Here is a 14285-nt window from a genome sequence, read left to right as displayed (position 1 = left end):
CCTTCAAGCAGCCATTAAAAAAAAAATGGAGTTCTTACTGAAGAGTAAATAAATACGGACAAATAGCCAAAAGCTAATGAGTAATCTGGAAGAGCTGCACAACAAGTTGACTTTTCTGTAAAGATGGGATGGTTGAAGACTAACCGAACACTGCACAAAATCCTGATCTAGGATTTATAAACCGACTGATGACTCAGCCATTTGAGTATTTAGAGTTCTGCACACAGGTGTTTGTATTTTCCTTGCTTCCGCATCCCGTGCCCCCAATTCCACACCCTTAAAAAACAGCAACTGCATAGAAGTTAGTAAGTAATTCCATTTGCTTATTTTCCACCTGTAGTCTAAGATGATAATCAGCCCCAAAGATTGACAGTAGTTGTTCATGCATCAGATAGGGACTATGCATCTGCAAATTAACTTCTGTGAAAAGATCCTGTTGTCTATATATTTAATACTGAATACAAATGAATACATGAGAAAAAACTTAAAGGCAGGCCTGAGAAATCTATATTGTCCAGTTTCAGAAAATATATTTAGAGTGAGCAGTTTTGGCATTTGCCATTCCAAATTTCCTCAAAAAAGAGGATAGCTATGGCAAAGAAATTTAACAGTAATATAATAAATGTTCACCATTCAAGCACAATTAAAAACACTTATTACAGAACAGTATTGCCTTCCAAGATATGTTTCAATTACAGATATCAAGATTTCAGATTTTACTGAAAACCAGAAAGGATCTAGATGTGGTCGCAGAACAAGATGTTTTAAAGTTTCTTCAACCCTACTGGACAAAACAAGTCCCATTTTACACTGTTTATACCACACACACACCCCTCTCTGATTCTTACTGAGAAAGCAGTTCACAACTCAAGTACATAGGAGTGCACAGTTCAATTCCATTTCTTTAATTTAAATCAAATGTAATCCAAATCTAACAGGCAGATTAGCGGTTAAACTGAAGATTGTGAAGCCATCCAATTAAAAAGGTGGTGGTTAGTCCATGCAAGGGCAACAGAGTCAGAGTAATAGCACTAACAGCAGAAATACAATACCGAACTATCATCCTCTTGCAAGTTGCATCTATGCTAGTATAACAAATCAGTTAAGAATGAAGCTTGCTATAGTCAACATTTTTTGCTACTGAAAGTATATACTTCAAACACCAAGATTATTAGCAGCCCAGAAACAGAATGCTAGACAATTACTCTTCTACAAAATCTGGAACACAGGACTCAAAATCGACCTTTTCTCAAAACAAAAGATCCCTCCTTTAAGCCTGGCCAGCACAAATCCATCCCATGCCTGCTGGACTGTCCACTCAAAGCTCATTTGACTGATGCCTGAATCTGTCTTTTGGGAGAGAATTATATTTCACACTTGGATTTTGTGTCAACATAAAGCAGCATTTCAGTAGTTCTAAAGCCACTATTTCTCTCAATTTTAGCATGCAGCTTCTTTGGTCTCAGCTCTGTAAAACCAAAAGACAACAGATTTCACGGGACTTATTAAAAAGAGAATGACATCACTAACTTGGTATCTTACACAATAACCCTCTTATTCACTCAACTTTACCTACTTTTGGAGCCAACATTAATGAAATGTCCAGTTTTTAACAAGTTACTAGTTCAGTTGTAAATGAAGTCGTTAGAAACTGCAACAAGAAATAAAGTTCTACCCTGACCTTTACAACCTCTTGGAGAATTTGTATATTGTATTCCCATTCATACCTACAAGTTTTAATTCAAACTATATAACATGCACCACATGATATTTGCTATTAAGTAACAGTGCATGTTTTAAAAACTCAACTATCTACCTCTTATTTGGTTCAGAGAGTCCTGTCTACAAAGTCTGCAAGAAGACAGTAGCATACTGAACCTGAAACTCCCATACAAATAGAATGCAAAATCAGTTTACAAGCAAAAGAGGAACAAGTCATTGTCCAAGACTTCAAGCTTTCCCCTTCAGCAATATGCATCAAGCACAGCTTACCTGAGAATTTTAAGATTCACAATCATTTAGTATAAGATTCAGTAGCCTGGTGTGTGGTATATTCAGTGTAACTTTAAGAGACTGAATCTCACTTTCTTATATGTACCAAAATTGGAAGTGTTTGTATTGGTTCCTAAAGTCAGGGTTGGTTTGTTACCAAAGAGCCCGCTGCCAGTAGTTGTACCAAACGAAGGAGCACTGGTCGTGGTGGTTCCAAATCCAGCAGGCTTACCAAACAGGGTCTGAAAGGAGAGCAACATGCTTTTAAAATTCTGACATCCATGTTACACTTATTATGAAAATCTGTTGTAAACGCACCTATGCACGTGGTACATTTAAGGCTGCCAAGGAAACAATCTCCTGATCCAAAATTAGGAGAGGCCCATTATCTACTGCGCACAAAACTTGGGCATTGGTTTAGCTGGCTGTCAGGAAAACAGTGAAACAGCTACAGTGAGATGGAATTAAGAGAATTCTATTGCTGAATGAATTTAACAAGTCTATTAGAAAAAAACCAGCAATGTGTTTGATATCCAACTCACTAACAGAATGCCAAATTCTGTTGAATTAGTTTTTATTTTAAATAATGTGCCCACCACAGCACTATGAGCACCTACAAATGCTCTGAAGAAGCGCAGAGCTAAGACACTCAAGATTCTTTATTACTCCTGCTACAGTTCGGTTCATTTAGCAACCCAAGGGCCTGAAGTCAAGTGTTAGCATGTAAATGCTAGAGCAAAGTTCATTACCGATATATTAAAGTAAGTAAAATTAAATTCATATGTGAACTAGTGATATTAGAAGTTAAGGATATTTTATAAGAATAGTTTTTCCACATATGTATAGGGTTTTTATTTCTTGTGTCATATGTAGTACAAAGATACTCAGACATGAAGTGGTTTGGATCTGCTAACAACTCTAGTCATGTCTAAGGGCATGTCTTCACTACCAGGGTAAATCGACCTAATTTACGCTACTCCAGCTATGTGAATAACGTAGCTGGAGTTGACGAAGCTTAGGCTGACTTCACGGCACTGTGTCGATGAGAGAAGCTCTCCGGTCGACTTACCTTACTCTTCTCAGGGAGCTGGAGTACCAGAGTCGACCGGAGAGTGCTCTACCAATGATTTAGCAGGTCTAGTGAAGACCCGCTAAATCAACACCTGCTGCATCAATTGCAGCAGCACTGATCTCCCCAGTAGAGAAGACAAGCTCTAAGTGTACACTCAATACCAATCATTTTATAGGTCAATTACTCGGGCACTTTTGTCATTTGTGCTTTTGACACTATATTATAGCATCTTGAACATCTCTGGACAGTACTAGCCATTTGCCTGTCAGTTCCTATAACATTCTCAGCAACTCCATGGGACCTGTGTTCATTCTATGTATTTTATATTATACCCTTAATATAACAGTTAAGGCTCTAGTTCCCTGGGATTATAGTGAAATTATAAAAGCAATGTGGTTTTATGAAGTCACTAGAAATACCCTGACAGTTCAGATCACACTACTTTGCAGGGGCACATTGATGCACAGAAACCTGCTGCAGGCCTCTAAAAATAATGACGTTTTTACATCCTTAGTCAATTTCATTACTAAGGTACAGACATACCGAACCGCCAACACCAAATCCTGTGTTGGCTTGTCCAAAGAGACCAGTTCCCGTTCCCGCTCCAAATCCAGTGGCAGCATTTGTGTTGGCAGCTGTGCCAAAAAGGCTTCCAGACGGCGAGGCTTGGGTTGCCCCAAATAAACCCTGCAAACATAAATCTTGTTTGAAAAAGGACCGGTATCTAACTCCAAAGAACAGTTATTGCACTCTTGTTGGACTATTGCAAAGATAAGTAGCTCTGAAGATCAGAGTTAATAATCAGAATCCATGATAAACCCTTTGATGCAGAATGGAATATATTTTCACGAACCTATATTACAGAAGAATTTAAATACAACTAGCTCTCACTCTCTTACCATCGTGTTTGTATTTGGTTGTCCAAGAGTGCTGGTGTTCCCAAAAGAAAAGCCAGTGTTCTGCGTTGTGGTGGCCTGGCCAAATGGTTTGCTGAACAGACTGGTAGTCTGCTGAGGCTGCTGACCAAAAAGGCTCCCAGCTGTTCCTGTTCCAAAGCCAGTCGTACCTATGATCAAGGAAATGAGAGCACAGATTACAGACTTAGAGCCCGGAGTCAAATTGATGCATTGGAGTCGAGTAAGATAAATGCAGAAACCAGTAATCTAAAATAGATGGTTGAATTCAAAATCAAGTAACAGTGTCATGTGGAAAATCATGAATACTGTATCCCAATTTTTAAAAAAAGTTAATGGTTCATGTAACCTGTTAGATGTGATTTTTTTTTTTAAACCTGCCTGTGATCATCAGTGCTAGTATTAAACAAATCCTGGGATTTGTTCCAGAGTGACAGCTTACAAATGTGATACATATTCTCTCATAGAGCTGACTGACCAAAGACCCGTTTTACATGGTTAGCTGGACCTGTATTGTACCACTTGGATTGTGGTGTCAACATCCGACTAGCCTGATGCATCGGGGGAGAGAAGGCAACCAAAAAAGGCTAGCAAAAGGAACAATTCTTACAGATGGCACCCAACATCAAAAGTTCAAAGTCTACTATTATCTAGCAATTTCTACAGCAGCCAATACATAGGACTGTCTAAACTCCTCCCAAACATTAATTTTTTATTCTTTTTCAGCCTCTAGGAGAAACAACTTGACTAATTCTGCTTGCGTGTGACTGACAGGAAGTTCTGAAAGTACACACAAACACAAAAACTTATCAAGCCACATCCAAAGAAATGAGTTTTGCACTTTGTTTGGAAAGTGATAAAGTTCACAGCCATTGTTATCTCTTCAATAATTTCTAGTCTAGCTCCAGCTCTCATAAAAGTTTGTCTCTTGTGCTCATAACCCCACCTTTCCTGATATGTTCCTCTGGACATCATGGGACATCATGGCCACAGAGAAAATAATCTATGGCCAATCTCATGGGAGGTTTTGAACTGTGTACAAAAATCATACTCTAGGATGGCTGACTTAACCCAATCCACAAGAACCTTAAAATGTGCCCAAGCAAAATCTTATTCTTTGATGGGGCAGGCATACACTGGTGTTTATACAATGGTTTGCAGCAATTTCCATCTTGAGTTTATGGTCACTGATTTTATAATTATACAAGTCTGCCCTAATATTGCATACCTGAATGTAGGGAAATGTTAGCAGAAGTTCTGTATTGCAACTTAGTTACCAAGCTAATCTCTTTGAGCTGTTCTTCCCATCAACACATTTCCGTTTTGCGCTAGCACTGATTTTTTAACAAGATTGTTTACTCCACAGGGCAAATTAAATCATGGAAGTGGTGTCACAGAAGTGAATTACATTCGCTTGGTTTTCAGTTATTTTCTTTGGCCAAGAGACCCCTGCAATGGAGGTACACACACGCTGCTTGTGGTAAGAGGGCAGCAGGAGGCTACGGTTTTTTCCTCTAATGAAGTAGAAGTTACCCTGATTTTGCTCTAATGAAGGAAGGAAGTTCCTACAAGCATTAAGTACATTTTCTATTGGGGGTTTTGTCCTAACTTAGTTAGCAGAACTGGGCTGGACTTCATTCCTATGCGTTTGATTGATTACACTACCAATATCATGAATGAGTTCTATTTATCAGTGATTTTTTTGTTAACAGCACACAAGGACTGTAAGCTTTCTTGTAATGTCAGATCCCCTCTCAATATTTGTCGAAAGACACTACACTGGTGCATGAACTGATGCAAGATTTGTTTAACACAAGTGTTTAACAACCAACGTTTGATAACAGTCATAATCTAGTTGTATAAAGTGAGTTTACTAATGTAAATTGCCCGAAGAGCAAAGTGCGGAAAAGGTAAGTAGCCTTGAATTCCTAAGTAGCAAGGTCTATGGTGACAGTAAAGCTAGTAGGTATGTCAACACTTACTGGTTCCAAAAGCTGTTTTATTCTGTCCATATGAAAAACCTGCATTAGTGGTGGAGGAGCCAAACAGTCCAGTAGCTGCACTGGATGTAGCTGTGGAGGATCCAAATAACCCCGCCGCTGCTACCGCTGGATTTGAGGGCCCTTTCCTGTTTGCCTGGTAATCTTCCAAACGGAGTTCCTAACCAAAAAACACACTAGTTTTCTTTACACAGTCACACCATGTCGCACAAACCAAGTTTGAGCAATTGCGTTGTAGCTCTTAAATGCATTAAGCTCAGGAACTGGACACCCACCACCCCCTCAAAAAAAAACTCCGACATGTACAGAGGGAACATTCAAAATGTATTACCACTTTAGAGATGTTACAGGTTTCAATAATATTCAATGCTTAAGTCAATTCCAGTTCTGACAGTAGGTTTCCTTAAGTACACTCGCTAGTTCATGTTAAACTTTTTTAAATAAACAATGACCCACCTTGTAAAGTTAACAGGGTCTTCTGACTAGGAGACTTGTTGAAGTTTTACAAACGATTTGCCTTTCAAGTGAAGAGCTTTCAGAGCGAAGACCCCAAAGAGAAGAATACTAGAGAGCTCCACAGCCCCTACATGCTAATCACCCTCTCATTCTCTCTCCAATGAAGAATTGTTCTTTACAGTATGTTTCTCCCTTTCATCCCAAGATAGTCTAAGAGCTATTTTCAGATCTGTAGAGGATGCCACGTTAAGCATTTAAAAGCCCAGCTGAGGCAAATGAAAAGCGAATTGCTCTACTGGATGACAAGTCAGCCTGCCACAGGTATATCACTTTAGAAAGTGAACAGCCTTCAAAGAACATCATCATTAAAATAATGCAGGCACTGAAAATTAAATATTTTAATGTCAGGATGCTCAGGTACCATATAAGTCATAAGACCAAAGCTTAGTGAGGGAGGCAGCAAAAAAGTTTAAATCTTTGATTTGACTGACCTCTAGGGATTTGCTTTCATACTCCTTCATAGCAGTAATACACTGGTGCTTAGTGCTGATGTTAGTGCTAACTCCAGATTTTACCATAGTATCTGTGCCGGTTGGTGGCTGCAAGAAAAGAGATACGCAATTTGTTTCATGTTCACCTATGTTTTTATAAGCGTAAATGTCTACTGTCCAGATACATACTGCCTAAATGCAATGCCTACATTTAGTACAGGCACTGGAATGGCACAGCACTGCGCTATGCGCAGCAGTGGCCTTGAATTCCCCCCAATAATTCTCAGAACTCAATGCAATTTGCCTTTTTAGTTTGTAATTCTTAAAGGCAACATGTCCCCAGACTTCTGATATAGTTCTCTAAACCCTTTGAGAGTTATCCCCAACAACCTTTCTCCCTATCCTAGGGAGGATCACATATGCTCAAGTTTCTTTTCACTATTCTGTCCATTCCGTTGAAGTTCATCATTTCCTGAGAGATGATTTCAGTAAAAAGTCTCCATTTCTATTAGGATGCTGCAGTACGTTGTGTGCACCCTCAGCCCTCTTTAAGTTTGTAAAGATCAGTCACAGGAGTGTCTGGCAGGATGAGCCACATCCTCAGCTGCCCTCCAGGGCAGACAGAGGTTGAAATCTTTCACTATTACCCCATTTTTGCAGTTTCTCCTCTTTCGGACCATCATTCACTTGTCAACTGCCACAGAATCTTCAGGTTTATTTATTCCAGGCACCTCTTAAAGGAGCCTCATCCTAAAGAGTAATCTAGAAAGATTCTTGGTGTTTCAATCAATCTTTCTAGAGCTGCACTGACTCCGAAGGGGACAACATACCACTAACATACCAACAAAGCTTAGTCTCCACTGCATTTTAAAATTTAGTCTTGATTTGTAATCAAGAATTTAGTCTTGATTATAAAGAGAGTTGCAATAGAATTTTAACATTTGTCAGCACTCTGAAAATTCTATTTTAAATGACAGCTAGTAATAAAGTCTGTCTGGCAAGAATTCAGACACAAACTCTAGGTCTATGCAGCTCTAACAAATCTAGATGAGAAGTTAATCTATGTTTCCCATACAATAATTCAAGACTTTTCCATACCAAAGCAAGCTGGTGAATTATTTCTGGACAACTGCTTGCACAAGCTGCCTCCACTACAATAGTTCTACTGAAGTGCAGATGCCTTCTACAACTGCCTATGAATCAGTTATTTTATTCCATAGGTAAAGAATAGCAGAATGTAAAGTTCCCTACAATAAGCAGAAGTTAGACTTTAAGAAAATAAACAGCACTTACATTAAATTTAATGGTAGTCCCAGTTGGAGCAGCAGTAAAGCTAGTTGGCCCAAAGAGAGAGCCAGATGTACCCCCAAAAGGGTTGGAGGCAGTGTTAGTGGTTCCAAAGAGACCTCCACTGCTGGTACTTGTTCCAAAGTCTGTAAATAAGAAAAAGAATCCATATTAAAATGAAAGTCATTAGAGAATTTCCAAATGTGTTTAAGAATTACAACTCAATTATTTTATTCAAATCACACTAGAGTACTGAGATTTGAGACACAGAGTTAAGTTTCAGAACCATGCATTTTAAAGCCTTTTCTTCTGTCTCCTCCTTTCATATACCACTTAGATGTCTTTGAAATAGCTCACAACTTCATTGGCAGAGGACAAACTTGGGATAGATTTCATGAGACAGTCATGTATATAACCTATAGATCAACAGTTGTTAAAGATGTAAAAACAGACCAAGTCAGCCATATGACCTTGTCTAGCTATTCAGATTGCACCCCCCTAACCATTATTGTGACACTATTTCTTCACGTTAGATCCTAACTTAGGTTAACCTCTTTGGGGAAGAGACTATATTGTGGGAGACCGTGATACAACTGCCTTAAGTTATATGCAAACAGTGCTCTTGCAGTGGCAAAGACCAGCCAGAATCAATGAACACAGGTGGGATCAAGTATCTGCCACAAACTAATTCAAGATGATGCAGAACTTCCTACCATCATGATATTAAGAAAACAGGCCTCAAGTTTAATCTTGTTTGGCACAGATGTCATTCTGCTTCTCTGATGACATCTCCTGTTTGGAAAACTCCCCAAGTTCCTGGTTTAACACTCCCTGTATTACCTACAAGCTTCTTGATCCTCTAGAACCTTTCAAGAGATTCTGTGAAAGCTTTTCATAAGGCACTAAAGGAGCATCAGTGGAATAAGTAAAAACATTGCTGCTGGGGATTTATACCAACGCAGGAACCCTGCATTTACATTCCCCTGAAGCAGTATTCTATAGCAGAAATCAAGCCTGTGCTCAGTACATTCCACATACCAAGCAATGGAGAACAAAAGAGTAACAATCCTAGCTCGTTTCACTCTGCTTCTGGCACCACAACTAGGGAAGTTGTGCGCTATGTGCATGGAGCTCTTGCTAGAAGATTAATTCAAGAGGCAATGGAAGTGACTCTCATGCAGTTCAGGAATTAGCTTGGTCCCTTGGGGAAGCAGGGGCAAGGAGTAACTCCTCTGGCTCAGAAGAGTTTGTGGCAGCAACTGCAGGGGCTGTCTTGTATAGCAAAAAGCTTCCTTTATAGCACATTTCATAAAAGGGGTTTCTAACATGCTAGTGCCAGAGGACTGAAGAGTGATTTTATTCCTGTACTAGAAAGAACACTGTTGCAGGGATTAAAAACTAAAATGAAATGAATCCAGTATGAAGATCGAGTCTTGTAACTGGACAAGCTGCAAACAGTAATATCAGCCAATGTATTTGAGATCCATGTCCCAGAGTCCTAGCTACAGATATTATATAAAGAGCAGAACAGTTCACCTATGAGTACTGTGGATCTCAGTAAATGCTATTGTTGGCAAAGCTTCAGGGAAAAGGTAGTGAAGGCACAGCTGTCATAATGAATCTGCACCATTTGTTCAGCCATGTGTTTCATGCTAGTTTAACCATCGTCCTTCAATGTCTACTTAAAGCAAGAAACCAGAGCTGGAAAACATGCGGTAGTTTCTACTCACTTCCAAACCCAGCCGGTTTATTCTGAGCAAAGGCATTATTCTGGGAAGAAAAGAGACCTCCACCAGTGCTGGCAGTCCCAAACAAGCTATTGGAAGTTCCAGTTGATGTTCCAAACCCAAAGCCAGTGCTTGTGGAGGAGGTGGCTGGTTGGCTAAACGTACTTGAACCAAACAATCCTCCTGAAACCAGAATACACAACAGGATTAAAGTAAAAACACCTATTTTCAACACCACCATGTGAACAAGTTAGAGTGATTAATTCTGGTTACTGAGGACTCAATTATACAGCAATTTCAGCCATACCTGGTTTAGTCTGTGTGTTCCCAAAGAGGCTTCCTGTGTTATTGTTTGACCCAAAGGCTGATGTTCCAAACGCTCCTCCACTGGCAGTACCAAAGCCTGCATCTACACAACAACAACAACAGAACTTGTATCATGAGAAGGGCACATACACACAGAAACCACGTACTCCTCGCTTTCCCTAGTTACTTGTTCCAGGACTATGAACAAGTCACAGTGTCAGTTTTCCACCTGCGTGATGCAATTTAACATTTTTACAGCACTCTAGAAAAAATGAAGTACTACAAGAGTGTTTAGTGTCAGTCATCTACATTGGAATACAAAGATTCCTGTTCCATACTGAAATGTCAAGATTTCCATTGTTTACTTTAACATTTGGCATTACTTTCACTCCTTAAATGAATAGCTAAACTTGACAGGCAGCAAGACATAAAACTTATTAATGCAAATTTAGAAACACTGCAAGGCATTTTATCAGCCATTAAGCCAGTACAAGAACATCAGAAATCCATAAGGGATAAGCATGTCCTGTTTACAATAGCACTATTTTGCATCCTGGTTGATAGGCTCAGCAGATTCTAAAGTTTCTTCACCACGGGCAGCAGTGTGCCCTTCTCCTTCACTGTCTTTCTAATGTACCTCAACCCCAACATGAAGGAACTGCCTTCGAAGATTGGACTTATCCCAAGCTTAGAATCACTACTACAGCTACCCAGTAATCACTTTGTTGAGTATACATGGAATTACAGAACTATTATAGCATCCACTTAATTTGTTTGCCAGTTTATGAAAACCAACTTCTGAATCCAGTTCAGTATAATGAGTCAGTTAAAGAATACAAAATTCTATTATGTCCAACTAATTCCTACCCCCATTCATCTCTCTTTATCTGGAGTTTACAGTTCCAATTTGCAGATTACTTCCAACCACTATTTCCACTACCAGTAATTTTTCTTCATGAAAAAATGAACAGTAGCTCTATTACTTACTTTGTCCAAATGTTGAAGTAGTCCCAAAGCCACCAGCACTGCCTCCAAATGGAGTTCCAAATGATTTGTTAAACATTTTCAAGATGTTTCAGGTTTTCATAAACCTGGAAAGAAATCAGATAATTCAGTGATACGTCCAAACCCAATTCTGAGAAATAACTTCTCAGCTTCTTTACATCCACAGTCAGTGGCACTAAAGTTCTGAACACTTGAGTACCTAAGTCGCAAAATACATCAACCCAAGATGAAATCCTGCATTACCCTCATGCACGAATAATTCTTCAGGACAATCAGAAACTCAATTAAGAGGTAGGAATCAGAGAAAGCTGACATAACCTGATCATGGGAACTTTCAGTCTTTGAAAAGTCAGTGAAAAAGCTAAGTGGATTATGTTACCAGATTGTCATGCAAGACCAATACAAAGTTCCACTTAAAACTTTTATAGACCCTGCTCCTGTCCATTATACTTGCAACCTGCAATGAGCCAAGTAGCTTCATTCATGAGTCTAAAATATCAGTTTATGTAGAACTTAACCTTTCATCAAAAGAGTTTTAGTCTAATTATGGTTACCAAGAACCCTCTACATGTGAAACAAGCATAGTCAATACAACATTCTCCTTGGTCCAAAGACAAAAATCTCTAGTGCCTCAGTTGCTGTTCACAGCTTTACAAAACAGTGAATTAATGACACCCTAGGCAGTTTCAGTGGTGCTATTTAGATCACTATGGGCAGCAGTAACTGTAAAATCATGACAGTCAGACTTCCTTGGACAAATCATCAGAGGCGGGCACTGTAATTACTCACAAGGTAGGAGGAACCTTCCTCCTCCCTCCCCCCAAAAAAGAGGCTAAGATCACTCTCCTTAGAGCTTCCAGGAGACTTTGGGAATAAGGAAGGACCTCATTGTCCTTTCAGGCAGTTGTGGGGAGAAGAGGATGTTCAGATTTCAGACCCTTACTAGCTAAAAGCTGATACAAAACAACCAAAGCCCTCCAAGCACTATGGCAGAAATTCCAGAAGTACCCCCATCCCCACCTTCCTAGCATCTGAGGACAGCAGGGGGCAGAACTTTACTAGGACATTTGCTGTCCTTGGACTTCAGTGGTGATGCTTGGCCCCATTCATATAACTCTTACTTAAGATTAGTAGATGTCTGCTAAGTTTTCTGTGGGCTTTTTTGTTCGTTTGTTTGTTTTTAAATGTACACCATGATAACCAAGGAGTAAGCTATATTTTTTCCACCTCTTCTGACAACTTCACCTGAATTCTGGCATCCAATCTATTTCCACCAGGACTTCATCTAACATTTTGAACACCATCTATTTTGCTCCACCCCATTTCCCCAGGTGCAAGGTCCAGAACTAGCAACATTCAAATATACTTCTTTGTGGTGATATACATAACTTGACTGAAGTGGGCATATTAAACATACTAATAAAAAGCTTTCTATAATGAGAACTGACTCTCTCTATTCTTACTCCAAGCATTCTATTTGTTGACTACCTTGAACAAGACACAGGAAATGAAAAAGCACTCTACAGACATTATGTTCATGAAAGACCTCCTTTTGTGATACCTTTTGGAATTTACTACTCACCCCATTGTTACAGAATTTCCTTAACTACTTTTGAAGAACTATGGAAATCGCCTTTGGAAAGCCTAACAGAACTATAACCATAGTTGGTTCCTTAAAGACTAACAGGTACAGGCCTGATTTTTCCTCGTCATCCCTAGTATTTTATTTACTACATGCTAGGAAATGCTTCTCCAATCCCACTGCACCCCAAATACCAAGATAACATTTAGCAGATTATTCTAAGCATAAACTTAACCTTTTGATTAAAAAAAGACATGGCAGATTCACCAGCCAAGGTCCTTGTCCACAATAAGAAAGTTACAAAATGTTTCTGCACCAGCGCTACCAACTGGAGAAGCTGCTGCATAGACAGAGTGCAGGTGTTTTTTCCACTGTCATTAAAAAATGCCTATGCTCTGTCTGTGCTCCTACTTCTAACACTGGTAACTAAGTGTACAATGGTGCAGAAGACTGTTAATCTTTCCTAGTCTGTATGCAATGTTACTGTATCCATGTTGGTCCCAGGATATCAAGAGAGACAAGGTGACTGAGGCAATATATCTTTTATTGGACCAATTTCTGTTAGTGAGACACACAAGCTTTTGAGCTTACACAAAGCTTGACTTGAAGAGGAGCTCTGTGTAAGCTCAAAAGCTTGTTTCTCACTCCAACAAAAGTTGGTCCAATAAAAGATATTATTTCACCTACCTTGTTTCTAATGTTTCCCAGTGAAGGTACACCTCAAAGATGCCCATTACCTCAGGTGTCTTCTAAAGAAGAATTCATAGTCAGTATGTTGATAGAGTGCCGAATGTATGGTATAATTTAATGATAAACTGTTAGCAGCTCAACAATTTTTTCTTCTTTAGTTTCTTCAAAGTTCTCCCATCAGGAACATCCATTCACAGCAATTTATTGCCAGCCAAGTTCTTAAGTTGTTCCCTAACATTTTCAAAAAAAACTCTGAAAGTCTCACCTTTGCCTATCCCCTGGTTACTCTCTGCAGATGACATGTTTTCCCCCACTCCTCCTATTATCCTGTATGATGAAGACACACATAGCAATATTAGCTTCTCTGTAGTCTCCTTATCCTCTGCTTGTCTCCTTTACACCCTTGTGATGAAAGGCCACACCTACACTAAAAGAACTGAACTGTTCTTACACAGCTATGATGCTGTTACCAAAAGAGAGGCTAGGCCTGAAGTAAAGTCAAGCCTTCCTGAAAGAAAATAGAGTGAGCAAGAGTCAGGCCAAGTCAGGCCCTGTCCAGTTACGAAGCAGATGCTTGCTTGAAGGTTCACTGTCCAATACATGAACTTGTCAACAACAGGTCTAGTGTTGCAAAAAATACAAGTGCTCTTAGGCACTAAGTCTTCAAGGAAACACATGCCAGAAGAGTAGGACCAGAACACCTTGAAATGAAGTTATGGTGTAAACACACGCCCTGAAGGTGATACAGGGACACATTGGCCTC

General features: G+C 39.5%; 1 protein-coding gene across 4 annotated transcripts in view; it reads right to left on the bottom strand.

The window, feature by feature from the left end:
• NUP98 (nucleoporin 98) overlaps positions 1 to 14285 on the bottom strand; it is a 61650-nt gene that overhangs the window by 41795 nt on the left and 5570 nt on the right. For 2 of the 4 annotated variants that reach the window (XM_030555920.1, XM_030555939.1), the window contains exons 2-10: positions 11233 to 11336; positions 10247 to 10348; positions 9943 to 10122; positions 8219 to 8358; positions 6926 to 7033; positions 5961 to 6138; positions 3964 to 4130; positions 3608 to 3751; positions 2099 to 2234 (exon numbers count right to left, since the gene is read on the bottom strand). In XM_030555920.1, the coding sequence (XP_030411780.1) occupies positions 2099 to 2234; positions 3608 to 3751; positions 3964 to 4130; positions 5961 to 6138; positions 6926 to 7033; positions 8219 to 8358; positions 9943 to 10122; positions 10247 to 10348; positions 11233 to 11308 (1231 nt within the window). In that variant the 5' untranslated portion in view covers positions 11309 to 11336. The remainder of the gene's footprint in view (positions 1 to 2098; positions 2235 to 3607; positions 3752 to 3963; positions 4131 to 5960; positions 6139 to 6925; positions 7034 to 8218; positions 8359 to 9942; positions 10123 to 10246; positions 10349 to 11232; positions 11337 to 14285) is intronic. The other 2 variants (XM_030555947.1, XM_030555930.1) reach the window with 1 other exon arrangement.

The sequence above is a fragment of the Gopherus evgoodei genome, chromosome 1, assembly GCF_007399415.2.
Source record: "Gopherus evgoodei ecotype Sinaloan lineage chromosome 1, rGopEvg1_v1.p, whole genome shotgun sequence".
In the NCBI taxonomy this organism is placed as follows: Eukaryota; Metazoa; Chordata; order Testudines; family Testudinidae; genus Gopherus; species Gopherus evgoodei.
The sequence above is the reverse complement of the archived record's forward strand: the minus strand, read 5'-3'. Positions and strand labels throughout refer to the sequence as shown.